The 17,486-nt window shown below is 36.0% G+C and overlaps 1 protein-coding gene across 2 annotated transcripts in view; it reads left to right on the top strand.

Annotated features, from left to right (window-relative positions):
- Positions 1-1,455: 1,455 nt before the first annotated feature.
- Positions 1,456-17,486, top strand: part of SH3GLB1 (SH3 domain containing GRB2 like, endophilin B1) — a 21,093-nt gene continuing 5,062 nt past the window's right edge. The window contains exons 1-8 of one of the 2 annotated variants that reach the window (XM_029085262.1): positions 1,456-1,593; positions 4,273-4,401; positions 6,201-6,334; positions 6,720-6,812; positions 8,894-8,980; positions 10,409-10,432; positions 14,845-14,934; positions 15,476-15,576. In XM_029085262.1, the coding sequence (XP_028941095.1) occupies positions 1,557-1,593; positions 4,273-4,401; positions 6,201-6,334; positions 6,720-6,812; positions 8,894-8,980; positions 10,409-10,432; positions 14,845-14,934; positions 15,476-15,576 (695 nt within the window). In that variant the 5' untranslated portion in view covers positions 1,456-1,556. The remainder of the gene's footprint in view (positions 1,594-4,272; positions 4,402-6,200; positions 6,335-6,719; positions 6,813-8,893; positions 8,981-10,408; positions 10,433-14,844; positions 14,935-15,475; positions 15,577-17,486) is intronic. The other variant, XM_029085264.1, reaches the window with a different exon arrangement.

The raw sequence follows: 17,486 nt of genomic DNA, 5'->3' as shown, positions 1-17,486 counted from the left end.
AAGTGATGAGATCATCGTGGTCATGAGGAACAACTGCTCGGAAGAGAGGCAGGCAAAGCCCTCAGTTCTGGTTGTGCTTGGTTCCCTGATGTGAAACACGTGGCTTTCCCCTCTCCCACAGAACTGGGATTGAAGTGCAAACTGCTTGTGGATTAATAAGAGTTGGCATGAATTTAATATCAAGTGAAATGTATCATCTGTGGGATTTATTTAGCTAAATGGAGTTATAATGTATTTCATTGTCACTGAAAACACAGTTTGGATGAGAAGAGCAGAAGTCATCTTACTGTCATAACAGGATCCGTTATATCTAAACAGTTCATCAAACATTGATTTGTCCTATTCTAAAAAGCGAAACACCCCCCCACCCTCAAAGATATTTATTCCACAACTTCACAGGGAAGTCTATTTTAGCTTTTAATCCTTGTCTTTAAAAGCTTTCTCTAATGTCTAATTCTAATCTATATCTTCATGCTGAAGTTTAAACTCGCTACTTTTTACCCTGTTTGTTGTGGACAGGATAACATTTTTTAAACACATTAAATGTAGCTGCAATGAGAATCTGTTGTGTCTTCAGGTTTTACTGTGGGAGAAGGGACAAAGGTAGTTACAAAATATACAAGATTGAAGTAATCCTTTAATTGCCTTTGTTAGCTCTGCACTCTTATTTACTTTTGGCTCCCCTTTCAAGGAGCACTATGCAAAATTGGACAAAATGAACATTCAGTACTGAGTAGAGCAGAGGATTTCTTCATAGCTTTGTAAATTACCTCCCTCATCTTGGTCTGATTAACACCCTCCTGCCCTTTTTTTCCATAATAGTATAGAATCATAGAATCATAGAATGGTTTGGATTGGAAGGGACCTTAAAGATCATCTAGTTCCAACCCCCCTGCCATCAGCAGGGACACCTTCCACTAGATCAGGTTGCTCAAAGCCTCATCCAGCCTGGCCTTAAACACTTCCAGGGAGGGGGCATCCACAACTTCCTTGGGCAACCTGTTCCATTGTCTGACCACCCTCACAGTGAAAAACTTCTTCCTAATATCTAATCTAAACCTACCCTCTTTCAGTTTAAACCCATTCCCCTGTTTTGTCATTAGTTGCCCTTATGAAAAGTCCCTCCCCAGCTTTCTTGTAGCCCCTTCAGGTACTGGAAGGCTGCTATAAGATCTCCCCGGAGCCTTCTCTTTTCCAGGCTGAACAGCCCCAACTCTTTCAGCCTGTCTTCATAGGAGAGGTGCTCCAGCCCTCGGATCATCGTAAGAGTGTGTTGTTGTATTTAACAACTTTCAAATTTATCCTTAGACTTTTATTGATGACTGGATAATGGTTATCTATTTGAAAACATGATCTGCAACTAATATGAATGGTTACTGTGTTAAACTTGTCCTGGGAAATTATTTCTGTGAACTAACTGAGTATTTTCAACCTGTCTGACTAACTCATAGTTCACGGAAGAAAAGCTCGGCCAAGCAGAGAAGACTGAACTGGATGCTCACTTGGAGAACCTTCTCAGCAAAGCTGAATGCACTAAATTGTGGACAGAAAAAATAATGAAACAAACAGAAGTATTACTGCAGCCAAATCCAAGTAAGGAGCCCTTCAAGTTTTTGTTTGCAACTTTTGAATGAATAGATTTGCCAATGTAAATGTTTACTGCAATAGGTATTGCGTCCGTTATGACTAAAGATAGCAGTTTTAAAATTTAAAGGCTGGAGTTAGGGAAAGCACATTTTGTAGAGCTACTACTCGGAATCAGAGACGCTGCACCTTTTGCTGGTGCTTCCTTAACCCTTGAAATGGGAAAGGCTTTATACAGGGCACTTCAAGCTATAGCATTTGTTCCATGCTCTGGTCAGTCTGAGGTTGACTGGTTTTTGAGTTGTTTCCTGTTTAATTGAATTTCACACTCTTAATTCCAGAAATCTGAGGCAACTGTAAGAACTCTGAAGTTCTTCATGGAGTAGATGCAGTGGCTCAAGAAATTTCATTACTATTTCATTACTTTAAAATGTCTGCACGATACAATTCAGCTTGAAGCAAGCAAGATGAACTGGAATGTCTGTCTTTAACAATTCCTTTACTAAAGAATGATTTTGTCCAGATGCCAAGTCTTTATCATTTGCCAGCATTTTATACACCATACTTAGGCAATACAATAAAGTTTCAAATATGCTTTCATCACTGATTAATCTCTTACTGTAACAATAACAGAAAAAAAAACATAGGTAGAAGAAAGTAGTTTTCTGGTGTGTTAATTTTATTTGTTTCTGAAATTGCTGCTATGAGTAGTAATGTTGAAGATATCCATTTCAGACTCATATCCTACAGTTATCTGTGCCATTTGTGGCAGTTGTACTGGAGTTGGCAGCTATAGGAATTTGCTTAGTGTATAGATCTAGATTTCAAGTCAAGACCTGGTCGCTAGCCATTTCATAGGATACTATTACAAAAAAAAAAAAAAAAAAAAAGAAACCTCCTTTAGGCTTGCTTAAATGATAAAATTATAGTACCACTAATACCTCTGCACTGAAAACATAAATATTCTCCTTGTAGTGACATACTGAGTTAGGATTTATTAATACAGGTAAATCATACACTGATCGCGCTTCTCTAATGCCAAAGAGATAAATTCTTTATAATGCTGATCTTTGCAATTGGCTTCTAAAATAATATTTCATCCTTTACTTGCATAAAGCAGTATTTAATAAAACAAATATAAAAACCAGAACAACTAATCCTGTGGGAAGGATGCAATAGAACTTACAGAATATGCCAGAGGAAATAATCATCTTGTTCATTTAATTCCACACTTGCAATATGTATTGACTCTTTCAGAAACTTGTGATTGTAGAATATTGAATCACTAACTGCAGGCTGGTAGAACTGTGTGAGGAAGTTGCAGTAGAAGGGTAATGTATGGTAGTATCTCAGTTATGCTGACCAGAGAATTTTCTGATGGCTAAAAATACTCAGTGGTACTCACTAAGCAGTGGTCTTCATCTGTGAATGTAACTTCAGCTGTTGGCAGCCTACTTGGGAGAACTATCACATGCTGTAGAGAGCTTCTTTTGGTTGTTGTTAATGGAGCAACCCTGTCTGGAGGAGGAAAAACAACTTTCAATTACATTTTTAAGTATACCTTTAGGTCAGACCTGCGTAATAGTTCAATAATTTTTTATTACTCTTCAGTTCTTTCATCATTTAGTTAAAAAGAAATATTATGGTTAGATTAAAGAAAAACCAATGAATTTGGATCATTTTTGGTTTACCCTTGGTGCCAGGGTCTCATGTTTGTCTGTATCAGGTTAATTTTTGTGGTCTTCATGAGAGAGTAGTTATTTAATCCAGTTCTGATGAAAGTTGTCTAATTAACAGTATTATTCTTGGTTGCATCAAAGTGGCAGGTTTGTTAATTGGTGATCTTCTTTGTGGTTGCCTGTACTATTGCAGGCTGAAATTAGTTAATATTGACTGCATAAATAAAGTGAGTTAATTATGAAGTCAAAAGAATTGGCCAGAGAAATCGTGTTGTATCTGAGGAGTTTGCTATTGTAATTAGCAGTGTCCCTGTTTTTGTCTGTGAGGCTTTTTAACCTAAAAACCATACTGTGACAAAAAAAGATAGATGGATATTAATGATCATATTAATGATCATAACAAGGTTTTTTTGTTAATTTTATTGCTTCAACTAAGGAAAGATGGGAGTACAAAATGCAACACTTCGTAATATCTGTAGTGGTTTGTTTCAGAGCATTTCAAGGAAGCAGGTGGAGTGTGAAAGAGAGGATATAATTTCTGGGGCTGCGAAACTTCCAGAATATTTTAATAGGGAACCTGCAGTAGTTGTGGAACTTAATTCCCATGCTGCTAATTCTAGTGATCAATTTTCACCATTTTTTTCCTAGAGAGGGGAAAAAAAAGACTGTTTGGTTTTGTTAAGGAGAAGTATTCTATTGTGCTCTTTCAGTGAAGACTTCTGGACAAAATTTTGAAAAACTGTATAAAGATGCTGATAGAAGGGAGAGGAAAAGTATATTTTTTTCACTCTCACGGGTGGCTCTAAGAAACATTTGAACATAGCCTGGCAAACATGGAATACAGTCAGTTTCCAAGAACAGTATCTTCAACTTATTGTTGTTCACTTCATGTTGAGGTTAATGTCCTGACTTTGAAATTCTTTTTTCTTGTTCCTTTTTTAAAATTTTGTTTCTATGTCTAACTTGTGTTTAGAGTGACAGTAATTGTTTTAAATAAACATTTTTTTAGATGCCAGAATAGAAGAATTTGTCTATGAGAAGCTGGACCGTAAAGCACCAAGTCGCATGAATAATCCAGAGTTACTAGGCCAGTATATGATTGATGCTGGGAATGAATTTGGCCCAGGAACAGCCTACGGTAAGTAGAAGCAAAAAATATGTCTTATGTTGCAGAAATGCAGGGGGGAAAATGCACAGATCTAGTTTTTCTTAACGATGTAAAATGATATTTCTTGTCTTCCTTTAGATAAAACACTTCAATGACTTTTGTATCAGTTTGAGGTGACTTGCTGTATAACTGAGCATTAGGAGATCAATGATGAGGCTTCTGTCCAAATCTAGAAATAGATCCTGCTGTTGGAATGATAACTGTCTTGGTGGATTTTCTTACCACAACAAATAATTGTGAAATTTGGTTCCTTGTTAAAGGAATACATTTGCACATCTGACAACACTTGTTCATTTTATTTGTGGTGTGGAGTGAAAACGTTATCTAAAATTAACTCCTATAGTAAGAATCCCTTCTAACTTTACTATATTCCTGCTTTTCTTAATATATAATCTTTTGCTAATGATGAGAGTGTAGAACATAATCTAAACTTTCTTCCTTCTCCAGAAAATATTTATTCCTATTTAATAGGAGTATTTATACCAATACTCCTATTGATATTGGAGTTGGAGGTGTTACAGCTGATGTTTTTACACTGGCATTAATTATAAAGTCTAATTCTAGTGTTCGCTACAATTTTTTAAAGTTGCTGATAACAGATTTAGCTGTTAATTTAATTTAACCATTTGAAATGCATAGATGTCTGTATATAAAATATAGTCTGCAGTCAAACTCTGATAGCTAGCTCTCTTTAGTTGCTTTCTTCAAAATCACGGTGTGAGGGAAAACTTGTTTTGGGAAGAATGAGTTCTTTATATGTGGAAATAATGGGTTTCCTTTTCAGAAGAAGGAAAGTGCACTTAAAGTAAAAAAAGTAAATGTTTTATAGAAGACTTACACATACAAAATCAGTAATGGAAAGCCTTGTTCCTCTTTACTTCCACATGCTTTTATGCTGTTATCTGTGACCTTCCTTCTGATCATCAGCCTCAAGTCCTATTTTTTAACATCAAACAGAGTTGTACTTAGAGGCATGCTGCCCCTTAACTTGCAGAATTTTTAGAATTCAAGCAAGTAACAAACTATTAGCATAAGATAGATACACTGTTAGCTTTTGTGTGGTGTCACAAATATTTTAGTTCTCTGAAAACTTAGTGTCTTTTCTAACTCAGCCCTGTCAGTCTGTCAAAACATAATAACTATATTCCTGAAACACTAACTTTAGTTTCAATACCTAACTCGGAACCAAATTTCAAAGTATTGTTCAGTTAATGTACAAATGCATATTTAGAAGTTGCAGTTCTAAAGGGGACTGGGCAAAGCATGTTATTTTCCAGTAGTTAAGTGAGCTTTTTCCTTGCTACCAACTACTCCTGACTTAAACAAAAATGTGGAATAAGGAGATGAGTATGTTGGATTAAAATAAATAGGTACAATATCCAGTTCTAAAACAGTTGTTCACAGTGGAGTTGCCATAGTTAGTGCCCCTTCTACAATGCTGTATCTGTTCTCATGGAAATCTTGCCTTGGCCTGTGATTGTTATTAATAAAAATGGTCTGGTTTGGTGTGTGGGTTTGTTTGTCTTGGGTGGTTGGGTTTTTTTTGGTGTGTGTGGGGGTTTTTTTTGTTTGTTTTGGGTTTTTTATTTGGTTGGTGGTTTTTTTGTTTGTTTGGTTTGTTTTAGTTGATCCAGATTTGTTTTGAAATCCCTTGTCATGGTATCTTTCAAGCTGTTGGCCTAAACTTTCCTGGCTGTGGAAACTTCTTTTTTTAAACCACCTGCCTGAATCACTATGGAACTAACTTTTTTTTTTTTTTTCCTTTGCAGGAAATGCACTTGTTAAATGTGGAGAAACACAAAAACGAATTGGGACAGCAGACAGAGAACTAATTCAAACTTCTGCTATAAACTTTCTCACTCCTCTAAGAAACTTTATTGAAGGAGACTACAAAACTATTACTGTAAGTTGAATTGTGCATTCTTCAGCATTTCTCAACAATTGTAGCTGTAAAACTTCAGAACAAAGTAGTAGATAATTTTGCATTATTGATTACCTCAAAGTAATGTAAAAAAAGTCAGGTAAATTTTGTGCCTTTGGTCTATTTCCCTTCCTTTTGATCAGGTAAAATAAAAATAATTCTGCAAGCTTGCTTTGTGTAACTGTTGCTCTATTAAAAGTATGTGTCTGAGTATAAAATGTGTAAGAATAGTTAGGATCCAGTTTCTTTGTTCAACTGAAGAACCTTTTTGCATGTGATACTTCATTAAAAAAGATTTACAAGTAGACAGGCTTTTGCTATTGAGTACACGTACCTGTTCTCATGAACTAACCTAACTCACTTTCAGAAAGAACGCAAACTATTACAAAATAAAAGACTAGATTTGGATGCAGCAAAAACCAGATTGAAGAAGGCAAAAGTTGCAGAAGCTCGAGCTGCAGTAAGTAGATTTTTTTTTTTAACTTGTCCATAACTTTCAAACTTATTGATACATATTTATAAATTTGCTTGGTTATGTTTTCAGTCCTAGCTTCTTACCCTAGCTACTTTTCTAGATACTTTGTAAGAAATGCCTCAGTGGAACACAAGGAAACGAAAGTGAATTGCTGATCAAAGTGTTAGTATTCTGTTTTTAGATACTCCACCAAGTTGAACTTACCTGACCCAAGTAAATATTCTCCCCTTGTTCTGTACTTGATGAGCCTATGCTGCCAAAAATCACGTCCTACAATCTGTCAAGTTGGTTGTAAATATATATCATTCAGAGATCAAGTTTTGGCATTTGAATCTACAAGTGTTGAAGCATCTGTATAATTACTTCCAACTGATGAACCCATCTAGACTTAACTTCTCTATATCAAAAATATTTGTAGTTTACTCTTTCTCTAGTTTACTCCTTCATACCACTGAGCATGGTGAGACTCTTAAACTCACGTTTCTTAACAATTCTCATTCCCTCAAGAAATGCTTGTTCAAGGAGATTAAAATTACTATAAGATAAAAAGCTTTTGCTTTTTAAACTGTTAAAATGCCTCTAAATGGAGGAATAAGTAATTGAATGTGTGCAATTTCAGCAGGGTGTGCTTATAGTGTCGTCATAGCTGTATTTTGAGTGCATTCCTAAAAGTGCAGTAGTTAATGACAGATAGTGATTTTTCCTGTAAGGGTTAATGCAGTAGGGGTCATGTGCACAGATGCTGAAGGAATACAGGCATTTGAAATACACAGGGACGGTGTACATGATGAAGGGGCAGAAGTGGGACTGTCAGATTTTGCTGGCTTTTCCAAATGTTTCGCTGTCCTGAAGGAGCTCAAAAGCATAATCTATGAGACTGAGCTTTGTAGACGAGGCACCTCCCATCTCTGGAATGGTGTTCCTCTTAAAAAAAACAACATCATATCTACATGACAGTTCTGCTGCTATGTCTCAATCCTCCATGCCATGCACAATGTCCCTATGTATTTAAATTGTCTGTATTTCTTAAGTCATGCATGCATTTCCCCTTATATTATGTAAATTTTATGCAAAAATAGCTTCTCCACTTGTCAAGCTCTCTTAATTTGTAAGACCAACGATGGAGAGCAGAGCAGGATTTTAGTCAGCTAGTAGTGGAATTTGGAAGCAATGGATAGTAAACTGTTCCTCTGCTTGGATTTTTTCATATTGAAGTTTCTCAAAATGAAAAAAAAGTATTTTGGTTATTAACTTCCTTGTGGCATGGTAGCAAGTGTATACCTTACCCTCTAAAGCAATAGAAACACCATAAGGAAGTTGTTCCCCTGGAACTTAGTATTAAAAGAAAGATTCTATACTTGAGTTTTAGTTCCATTGCCATTGTAATAATCCAGAGCTTGCTGGTTGCTGCTGTTACTACTTGACCAGTCATATAATTCAGTTTTATTTGCAAATAATTTAGTGCTGGTAGAGCATGAAATGCCTGGTCTCTTACTTTACTGCCTTGCCTATACTTCAATTTTAATTACATTTTAACAGCTGTGTTAAACAACTGTTTAAAAAGTTGTTTAACAACTATTGGATTGTATAATTCCCAGAGAAGTTAAAAAATTGCATCTCTACTTTATCCTCTGCAATACAGAAATGAGGACTAACCTGGATATAGGTGTGATGGAAATGATTAATCTTTTGCTGGCTCACTTACTTATGGAAGATACTGGCAAACAGTGCTTAACTGATAGGTTAGCAAAGTGTATTATGATGCAAACTTTTATGTTTCACTACTTTCTTAAACAGGTTAAAGTGATGAATTGCATCTACATTTGATTATTTTTTTCCCCCTGTTATAAAAATATTTAATCTTTGAAATTGCATTCTCTCATACTTACTTTACAACTGAAGTAGCTTAGATCAGTATTTAAAATAGAAATCTAAACAGTCTTGTTTATCTATATTCAGTCGACAGTCTTGCTTAGCTTAAATTTGCAGTGCTTTTTGCCAATAATCTATTCACCTGCTATATTCAGTGTTGTAACTTGTTTGTGTCTTTTATCTATGCACTTAAGCAACTAAACACCTCTCAGCCTGAAGAGAATAACATTATGGTAAATGTCTCTTACGTGCTCAACTTGCTGCATGTAAAATGGCTAAAGGTTTGTTGGCCTCCTGTGTTCATCATTTTCCTATCAAATGTTTTCTCTTGCTATCTAGCTCATTTGATCTTGTTTCAGATGTTTTCCATTCCAAACTGGATTGGTATAGTGTGCTAAATACACTTATGTCAGTGCAGCATTAGATGTTGTTTCTAATAGAATATTTCTGTTAATCTGAAGTATCCAGTATTCTATTGCAGTTTCTGTGAGTTTTTGAATGTAAGCTTAGGATGCAAAGGAGTTGCATTTTTTTTAGCTCTTCTGAAATTAATTTTATCCATTGGAGGGAAACAAATTATTTCATTCTCCTATTTTTTAATATGAGTTATGTGAAATAGCCAAGAATATGTAGAAATTATTCCCTTCAAGCAATGTTTTACAAATAACTGAAACTGAATAATGTCACATAAATTAATGGCTTGACTTAAAGTACAGTATATCATAAACTTGTTGCAAGGCCTCATCAATGCAGCTGTTTTTTAGTACTGTAATTGTTAAAGTGGAAAAGGAAGGGTTAATCAATTATGTACAACACAGACTGTGCTGTTCAGCCTGTCCTGGTTTGGGTCTTGGACCTGCACAGGATAGTGGGTCTTATCTCAATTAGTGTTCCAGATTTCTCAGTTGTGATTGGATAAAACACTGAATAACCTTTTTTTTTTTTTAACAACTTGCTTCTGCAACCTTTGTGCACATTTCTTCCTACCAAGGTCCCAATTGTGTCATCTTCTCACAGCTGTAGAAAATGCAGGGTAAAGGAGAACTGCATTGCAAGAGGGAATTGGAGCAGCAAACTGAAGTAATTAACTTCTAGAGTAAATTCCTTGCAGTTCTGGGATTTTGCTGTACTATTGGCTGCTACTTGAATACTTAGTTTGAGATACCTCTGTAGCATTTTTAATTAAATTTAGGTTTCAACAAAAAATACTTGTGACATAGGAAACCAGTAATGGAATTAGCAAGAGAAATCATTCATTTGTCTGTTTCAGTCTTTACTTAATGTGGTGTTAAAATGAGAATAGCTTTTCATAGTTTTCCAGTATTTTAACACATTAACTTAAATTTTAACACGTTAACTTAAATTCCTCCATAAAGTAATTTAGTCTGTCTGTTTCATGTCATTTTCCAACTAGTTATGTCTTATGTTGTAATAGCCTGTTTTAAATAGATTCTTGTAACATAAGTTCTACAAGTCCCACTCTCTTCAGTATCTAATTTATTTCACAGATGTAGTGCTATCCATACTCCTTGCAGTTTCATTTTATATGAAGGGCTTTGGGAAGCTGACTTAGAGCTCTTCTCAAATCCCTGTGAAGTTCTGAGGACAGGAAAGTAGTTAAAAGCCAAAGTATGTTACATCCTGTGTTAAAGTACAACTAATGTCTAAGTTTGTATGTTTTTATTTCCCCACCTCTTAATGCTGACTAGATATGGGCTGAGGAAGTGACAAAAGTAAGTAAACAAGTTAGAAACTGCAGAATTCTGAAACTGTAACTTTTGCTGGTCTAATGTAATAAAGGATATTGCATGGTTGATGTCAGTCTGCTGCTGGCAGCCTGAGGTGTTACATCAGAATACACTGGTCCCCTCTAGGACCTTTTAAACTCCAGTGGTGAAACAATACTTGGGGCTTGTTCTGTAGTAAGCTGTTTCGGGCAACCTGTCACTTAGTACCATATGATTCTCATATGACAAGATAAAATAGAAAAGAACTACAGGACTTTTCTTAAAATTTACTGTTTAAAATTACCTTTTAAGAATAAACTTACCTGAAAATTTTCAGAAAGGTTGGGGTATAGTAATCTAAACTGTCCTGAAAAACACTGATCTTCAACTTTTACCTAGAATATGGAACAGTAACTAAAATGCTGGAGTACATGCAAGAAACTTGGAGAAAACTCTGTTTTGGAGGGGTTTTTTGTTCCCTGCCTTTCTCTCCAGTTTCACTAGAGAGTGCAGTGCTTATCTTCAGCAACTGTAGTTAGGAGGTAGGCACATCTGAAAACTGCACCTGGGCTGAAGGCTAATTCATAAATATAGCATTAGCCTTGGGGTGGGAGCTGCAGCCTTCTGCTGTCATGCCAGCCCCTGCACAGGGACAAACTCAGTGGAGCCAGTGGAGTGGTAGGCGGTAGCTATGAGAAGGGCTGCTCTCGGGCAGTGTTAGGAACAGGCTGTGACAAGCTGTGCTTCCCTTTAGCTCCCCTTCCCTGTGCTAAAGGGAATTGTTTTAGGGGATTTCTGTGGAGAAGGGGAAATAAAAATTAAGAGTAGCAATAGAAAGTAAGGGTAGTTGGAGGGCAGGGGCTTTGGAGTGTGGGTTTTAAAAGGGGACTAGATAGGCCCCATGGGAGGTGTAGGGAGTTGCTGTTAGAAGCTGGGGTATGGAGCTTTGAGTGAAATCCTGGGGGCTGTGAGAGAAAATAAATGAAGGTTTTTTCTCTTCCAACTTTCTGTGAGTTACGCTGCAAATGGGGACGTGTATGTGTGGAATGTAAGGTGAGAGTTCAGAGGGAAGAAGGAATTTAGAGATTGAACTGTAAAAAGAGGGTTAGGTCAACTTTGATCAAAGGTTGAGAATGATTTTATTATTTAAGTAAAGTGAAAGTTTGAAAGCAGCAAACCTGCCTGCTGGAGTACTTGGTACTATTTTGGGAAAAAGATGGCAGAGGAGCAGTACTGCTGTTACCAAAATTAATCTTGAAACTATAGGACAATTATGAATAAAACTATTTGCTTTTCAGAGATAATGACAAGCAACTTTAAGGATAGTGAAATCTAACAGATTGTGTTTTGGAAAGAGAAAAAAAATGATACAAAGTGCTTAACCATAGCATAAAGAAGACAAAAAGCTTTAAATCTTGTAATGAATAATATAATTTAAAGTTATCTTTTTTTTAATTATTAAGTATATAAAAAACAGAGACTATTGAGAAGAAACTACAATAAACGTGTTCTGCCAAAGGAACAGTAATCCATCCAGGTTTCTAAAGACAATCTGTCCTTCTGTGTTTGAAAACTGGAGTAAGAGATTCGTAGATGTTTTCAATTTAAATCTAAGAAGCTTCTCAACAAGGATTTTGGACTGTCCAGTAATCTCTACATCAATCACAAGGGGTTTTTGAGTTAGAACAAAAGATCTGCATGGTGTCAGTGACAAACTTTCTTCAGTTTAACTTCCCTCCTGAAATGTGGAATTAGAGGATATCAGATACTGTACTATAGAACACATGGGGTAGGTACCAGTGTTACACACTTTATAAATGTATTGATTTTTGTTAGGAGTCTTCTGAGGTGTCTGGTGTAGTCAGTGGGAAGAGCAGAGGCTTTTGGCATGTGTGCAGCACATTGAGGTTAGACTGGTTTTGAGCATCAAGAGGGGCTCCTGTCTTTGATTACAAAGGAGACAAGGAGGCCCAGCTATACTGGGTAGCGTGAATATATCCATTTTCACTGTTTTACTAATAGCATGTACAACCCTACAGTAGTAGCTATACAAAACAGCATTATGAAGGTGATTTTATTTCCTGTGCTCTTACGATTATGTGTTATCCCTTAGCTACAGGATTGCATAGTATTTCTGAGAGGTCATATATTCTTACGTGAAATTTGGTGAAATTATGAACTTCTGAATATTGATATTCAGAAACTGGGTTCATGTTCTGAACCTGGGGAGCAATTACTATTTTGAAGGATCTTCATGGGAGATACCCTCTGAGGCCTTCTAATTGTTCTAAAAACAAAATATAACCACAGCTCAAGGTCACTGGAAAGCTTGTAGATTTTGAGCTTTTCATTCTGTTCGGAAACAATGATTATTAGGCTGTAAGCTTCCCAGTCAGCTGGTTTTCACCTCTACCACAAGGTGCAGAATAGATACACTGTCCTGCTACTGTTTGTCTAGCGGTACTGAAAATGGGGATGAGCAAAACAGGTTAAACACATCATCATGTCATTCAGTTTATGCAGATCTCTACAAAGCCAGTATATCAGACTTTTGTAAAGCAACGTATTTAAAGTCACTCTGTGCTGGCAAAGTTAATACATATTAACACATTACTCACTTTGCCTTTTTTTATTGAAAGTAGTTGATTTGCTGAACTTCACTGAAACAGATAGAATTATTCCGATGGATATTTCTGCTTCCTGTATATTCCTGTTCTCCTGTATTTACTTGCCTGGCAGGAAGAAACAAACACATTAGCAACTGCTGACTTCAGAGAAGCAAGAAACTAGACTATTTATCTCCAGATAAATGGTTTACCTATGATTTTGCTGGGTTTTTTTTATTTAAAGGAAATTAAGATGTTGCTGATGCAGAAGAGTATGCTTTTCTTCCCCTCTTGGCTATCAGATTTCCTTTTTTCCCCCTGTTTGTTCTTACATTTCTCACAGGGGCAGCCAGATGGATTTCACTGATACTAATGCAGATTTAATAGGAAAATTCCAAGCAAAGATTCTTGCCTCAACAAACTTTGCAAACCTATTTTGTAACTTGATACATACACTGCTATCTCAGTTATAGTAAGAAACACACAGTATTCTATAGCTGCTTCCTTACTGCTTAATTAATGTGTAAGCCTTCCCAGCTGCAGTGACTTCAGATGAAAAACATTCCTTAGGTAAATGCATCATTCTTTTGTGCTCGTTTCTGAGATTAAGATCCTTCCATGTGACTTTTCATGTTGATTAACACTATGAAATGCAAGAGCAGAATGTTTGCAAACACATAAAATCCTTTTGAAACCAATATTTTATCAGTATTGCCTCATTAAGTTTCCTGAAGCTTCACCTCATTATATTTCTTTACTTTGTTTTGTTGAGAACAGTAACTGCTGCATCTTTGACTTAATGCAGATTTTTGCCTTTGTGTTTGTTTTTAGAAACAAGGTACTAAATGCATATAAGCATTGAGGCAAGGTAATCCAGATTCCAGGCTGAGGACATTCTGTCTTGGAACAGTAAATCTTAGGTATTACAACACACATTTTTGTGTATATGTGTGTTTTGAGTAGTGTCATTTTTTTCTCAAAAAAACCCCAAAACAACTCTAAAGTAATTTCAGCTTGTGCTAGATGGAAGTCCTTTAAAATGGGACTATAATGTTGTTAACTTATTTAAAAATTGCTGATAATTATATGTAACAACGAATAAATATACTTGGAATTATTTAAATATGTGATGTGACTTAAATCCAAAAATTTCAATAGAAATTTTACTATAATTGAAGTTAAAACATTTGCTATAGCTTGGATTTATTTATTTTTAAAGGTGCTTGAGTTACAAGCACCAGAAATAACTGTAGTAGCTTGGTGGCCAGTATGAGACATTAATTTATGAAATATCCTGTTAAAATTTACTGTCAAAGATTTATGTATGGATGATTGCCATGCAGTTACATGACAAAAATAATTTGAGGTTCACCCTAAATTATTTGGCCAGAGTGCTGTTAACCTTAAGTATGGGGGAAAAAAATAAAAATTATATTGTCCCTGGCTGCCACTGTTACGCTGGCAGAATCCTTGGTGCCGACACTGTTACGCCAGTGAATGCTTGGTTTGTTACTGGAAGAGGTGGGGTGGTACTTAATTACTTACGAAAATGGCTTTCTTTTGCATGCATTGACTCTGTGGTAGGTGTCTGATGATAAAGCTGTTTGTTTTGTATAGAGTTTCAACATTTCCAAACCCATAATGCAATTACTCCTTTTGTCTAGTACAGATCTGCCAAGAAAAAGCACGTTTCAAACACCTGAGCTTGTGATTAATGCATTGTATGTGTACCTTTGAATAAAATGGAACTGTTGCAGTCGGAAGGTGTAACAGTGCATCATACAAATACCTAATGTGCATCCTTACTTTTAGTCTGAACAGGAAGTGCGAATTACTCAGAGTGAATTTGACCGTCAGGCAGAGATTACCAGACTTCTGCTGGAGGGAATCAGCAGCACACATGTGAGTACTCAAAAGGGCGAAAGGTTTAAAGTCAAAATCAGGGCACTCTCTGAAAATAACTGTAGTGAGCTACTTGGGAACTTTGGGCTGCAAGGTTTCACTTCAGTGCATTAAAGCATCAAACTGTATTTTTTTTATTTTTAATTTTTTTATTCTAGTTTAGTATCCACTGAATTTAACATTAGTCTCCTGTTAATCCTGAGAATGTAGGAGCTTTCATTTTTATCCTTTAAAACACAGCTTCTCGTTCATCAAATCAACTGAATGTTGAAATCACAAAAACATGCTAAGATTTTTATTCTGTTGTGAAAAAATTATGGGTAAATGGCATGATGCTTGTACAGCACCTATTTTTGTGCTCAAATATATTAATTTTTGTGTCATTTTATCCCATTCACCTGGTAAATTCAGGCACTATCCTTGTGTGGCATAAATCCCTATGTGCCATTATTGGTGTTAGCACCTGATTAGGAGACCAGTCTTTCTAATGCAGCATAGTACTGTTACAGACTAAAATCTTGAATTCTTTCCTGTATTGTAGGCACATCATCTTCGCTGTCTGAATGATTTTGTTGAAGCTCAGATGACTTACTATGCACAATGTTACCAATATATGTTGGATCTCCAGAAACAACTTGGAAGGTAGTAGCACTGTAAAAACTTCAGAAAAAAAACCCTGTTTTTTCTTTGTGCTTATGAATTGTAGGAAAACTTACACTGATTTAACAGTGGTGAACACAGAGGCATGCTGGACTGAAAGGAAATCCATCTGTTCTCAGGGAATTAATATGTAATTACCCCGGAAGGCTCACTTAGGCTGTCATGCTTCAGGGATAAAGCGATTGGCTCACAGTGAAATTGTGTACCGTGGGAGAGGTGTGCATGAGACTGGTTGTACCCACAACTTACGGGTGTTCACTGTGTCACTCTGCTCCTTCATGGGTTTCCTAGAGGAGTTCTTGGCCTGGCTACAGCTCGGGCCTTTACCTCCTTTGAAGCCTGTACCAAACTGCTGCTTGCTGTTTGGTTAAGGGGGTTGGAGTACATCTGTCACATTCCCTGCGTCTACGCACAGCACTAATGCCTTTTGAGGTTGATTTACTGAGATTTTGTATATTTTCTAACTGAGAAAGGTGAGCCCGTGGTAACCTCATTTAATGGTGCAAAAAAAATTTCTAGAGATTTAGTTGTGACCATCCAGTTGTCTTATGCTTCATGCTACAAAACCACTATGTAGTGTGGGAAAAGTTTTTGTACTTGCTGTAAATTCCTGTTCACTCTTAATTTGCTACAGGGCACTACCTGATTTTTAAATGAAACTGCATTCTCCACTGTTAAGTGAGTTGCCAGCATAGATATTGTATCTAGGGAGAAATGTACTTCATAATATCTGTAATCACTAATACAGAGTACTCACAGTGGAATAAAAAAGTTTGTCTAGTGTTACTGGTTTGTGGGTTGAGCATTTTTAAAGTAAGAGAGGAAACTGTCTGACATTAGTTTGTGCTCACAATCCTTTTTTTTTTTAATGATTGATGGTGATGTAAAGAGGTCTACATGGTTACTTTTCATGAAGTTTCCCTATTCTAATTCTTTTTTGCAGATCAGCTTTTCTTAGGGTTATACCAGACCATGTTATTTAGGTGAACATATGCATTGAAGGATTGTCTGTACTTAGAAGTTTACTGTAGTGTCTGTTCTAAATAGCTGTCTCTATAAACTATCTCTGTTTATGTTTTTCATGACAAGGAAGTAAAAACAAAAGTGTTCTTGAGTCTTGTCCTTTTCCTGACTTGCAACTTCCTGTGGCATTTGATTTCTTTTCCTCTGTTTGTTTGAATGGGTAGTTTAAAGACTTTTAAAAAAGTCTTTAAAACTGTGATTTTAAAAATAGCTACATCTTTAAAGTTACATTCCACTGAAAGAAGTATTCAACTATAAAATTTGCCAGTGCATAAATTCAAGTTGTAGAATTGAAATTTTGAAAATAAACATTTACTGGATTAGGTTAGAAATTAAGTGGAATATATTTACACAACTATTTTGAGTGGATGTTTTTAAAATCTGTATTCTTATCCTAGTGTATTTACCAAACAGAAAGCTTAAGCATAATACCCTTAACCTAAGGAAGAACATATTCCTCCTTAAAATCTCTTGCTTTAGGGTGTATAGCATGCCCCAAAATAGCTGTCTTTGTTTAAAGGTATGTAAACTGCTACCAGGTATAAAAAAGCATATTGGAAGAAAATACTGCCTTTAGGAGAACAGAAGGATGTATCTATATGGGGCTATGATCAGATGAGTATTTTTCATAAAATTACTATGACTGCTAGAAGACCAAAAGCATGGAAGCTTTGCAAAAATCCGAAATACCTCAAACATCCAAATTAAGTTTCTCTGTCTATGTGGATTAAAACAGTAATGGTATTAAATATAGAGCATGTCTTTTCTTCCTCATGCAAGGAAGTCCCACTGAACTATAACAGAGAGCGCTGGGACAGGGTCTCAAGTGGCATTTCTTGCTTTGGAAGAGTTCCTCAGTTTACAGGCAT

Source organism: Antrostomus carolinensis, unplaced genomic scaffold (assembly GCF_000700745.2).
Source record: "Antrostomus carolinensis isolate BGI_N321 unplaced genomic scaffold, ASM70074v2 scaffold13290, whole genome shotgun sequence".
NCBI classification, from domain to species: domain Eukaryota; kingdom Metazoa; phylum Chordata; class Aves; order Caprimulgiformes; family Caprimulgidae; genus Antrostomus; species Antrostomus carolinensis.
The sequence above is the reverse complement of the archived record's forward strand: the minus strand, read 5'-3'. Positions and strand labels throughout refer to the sequence as shown.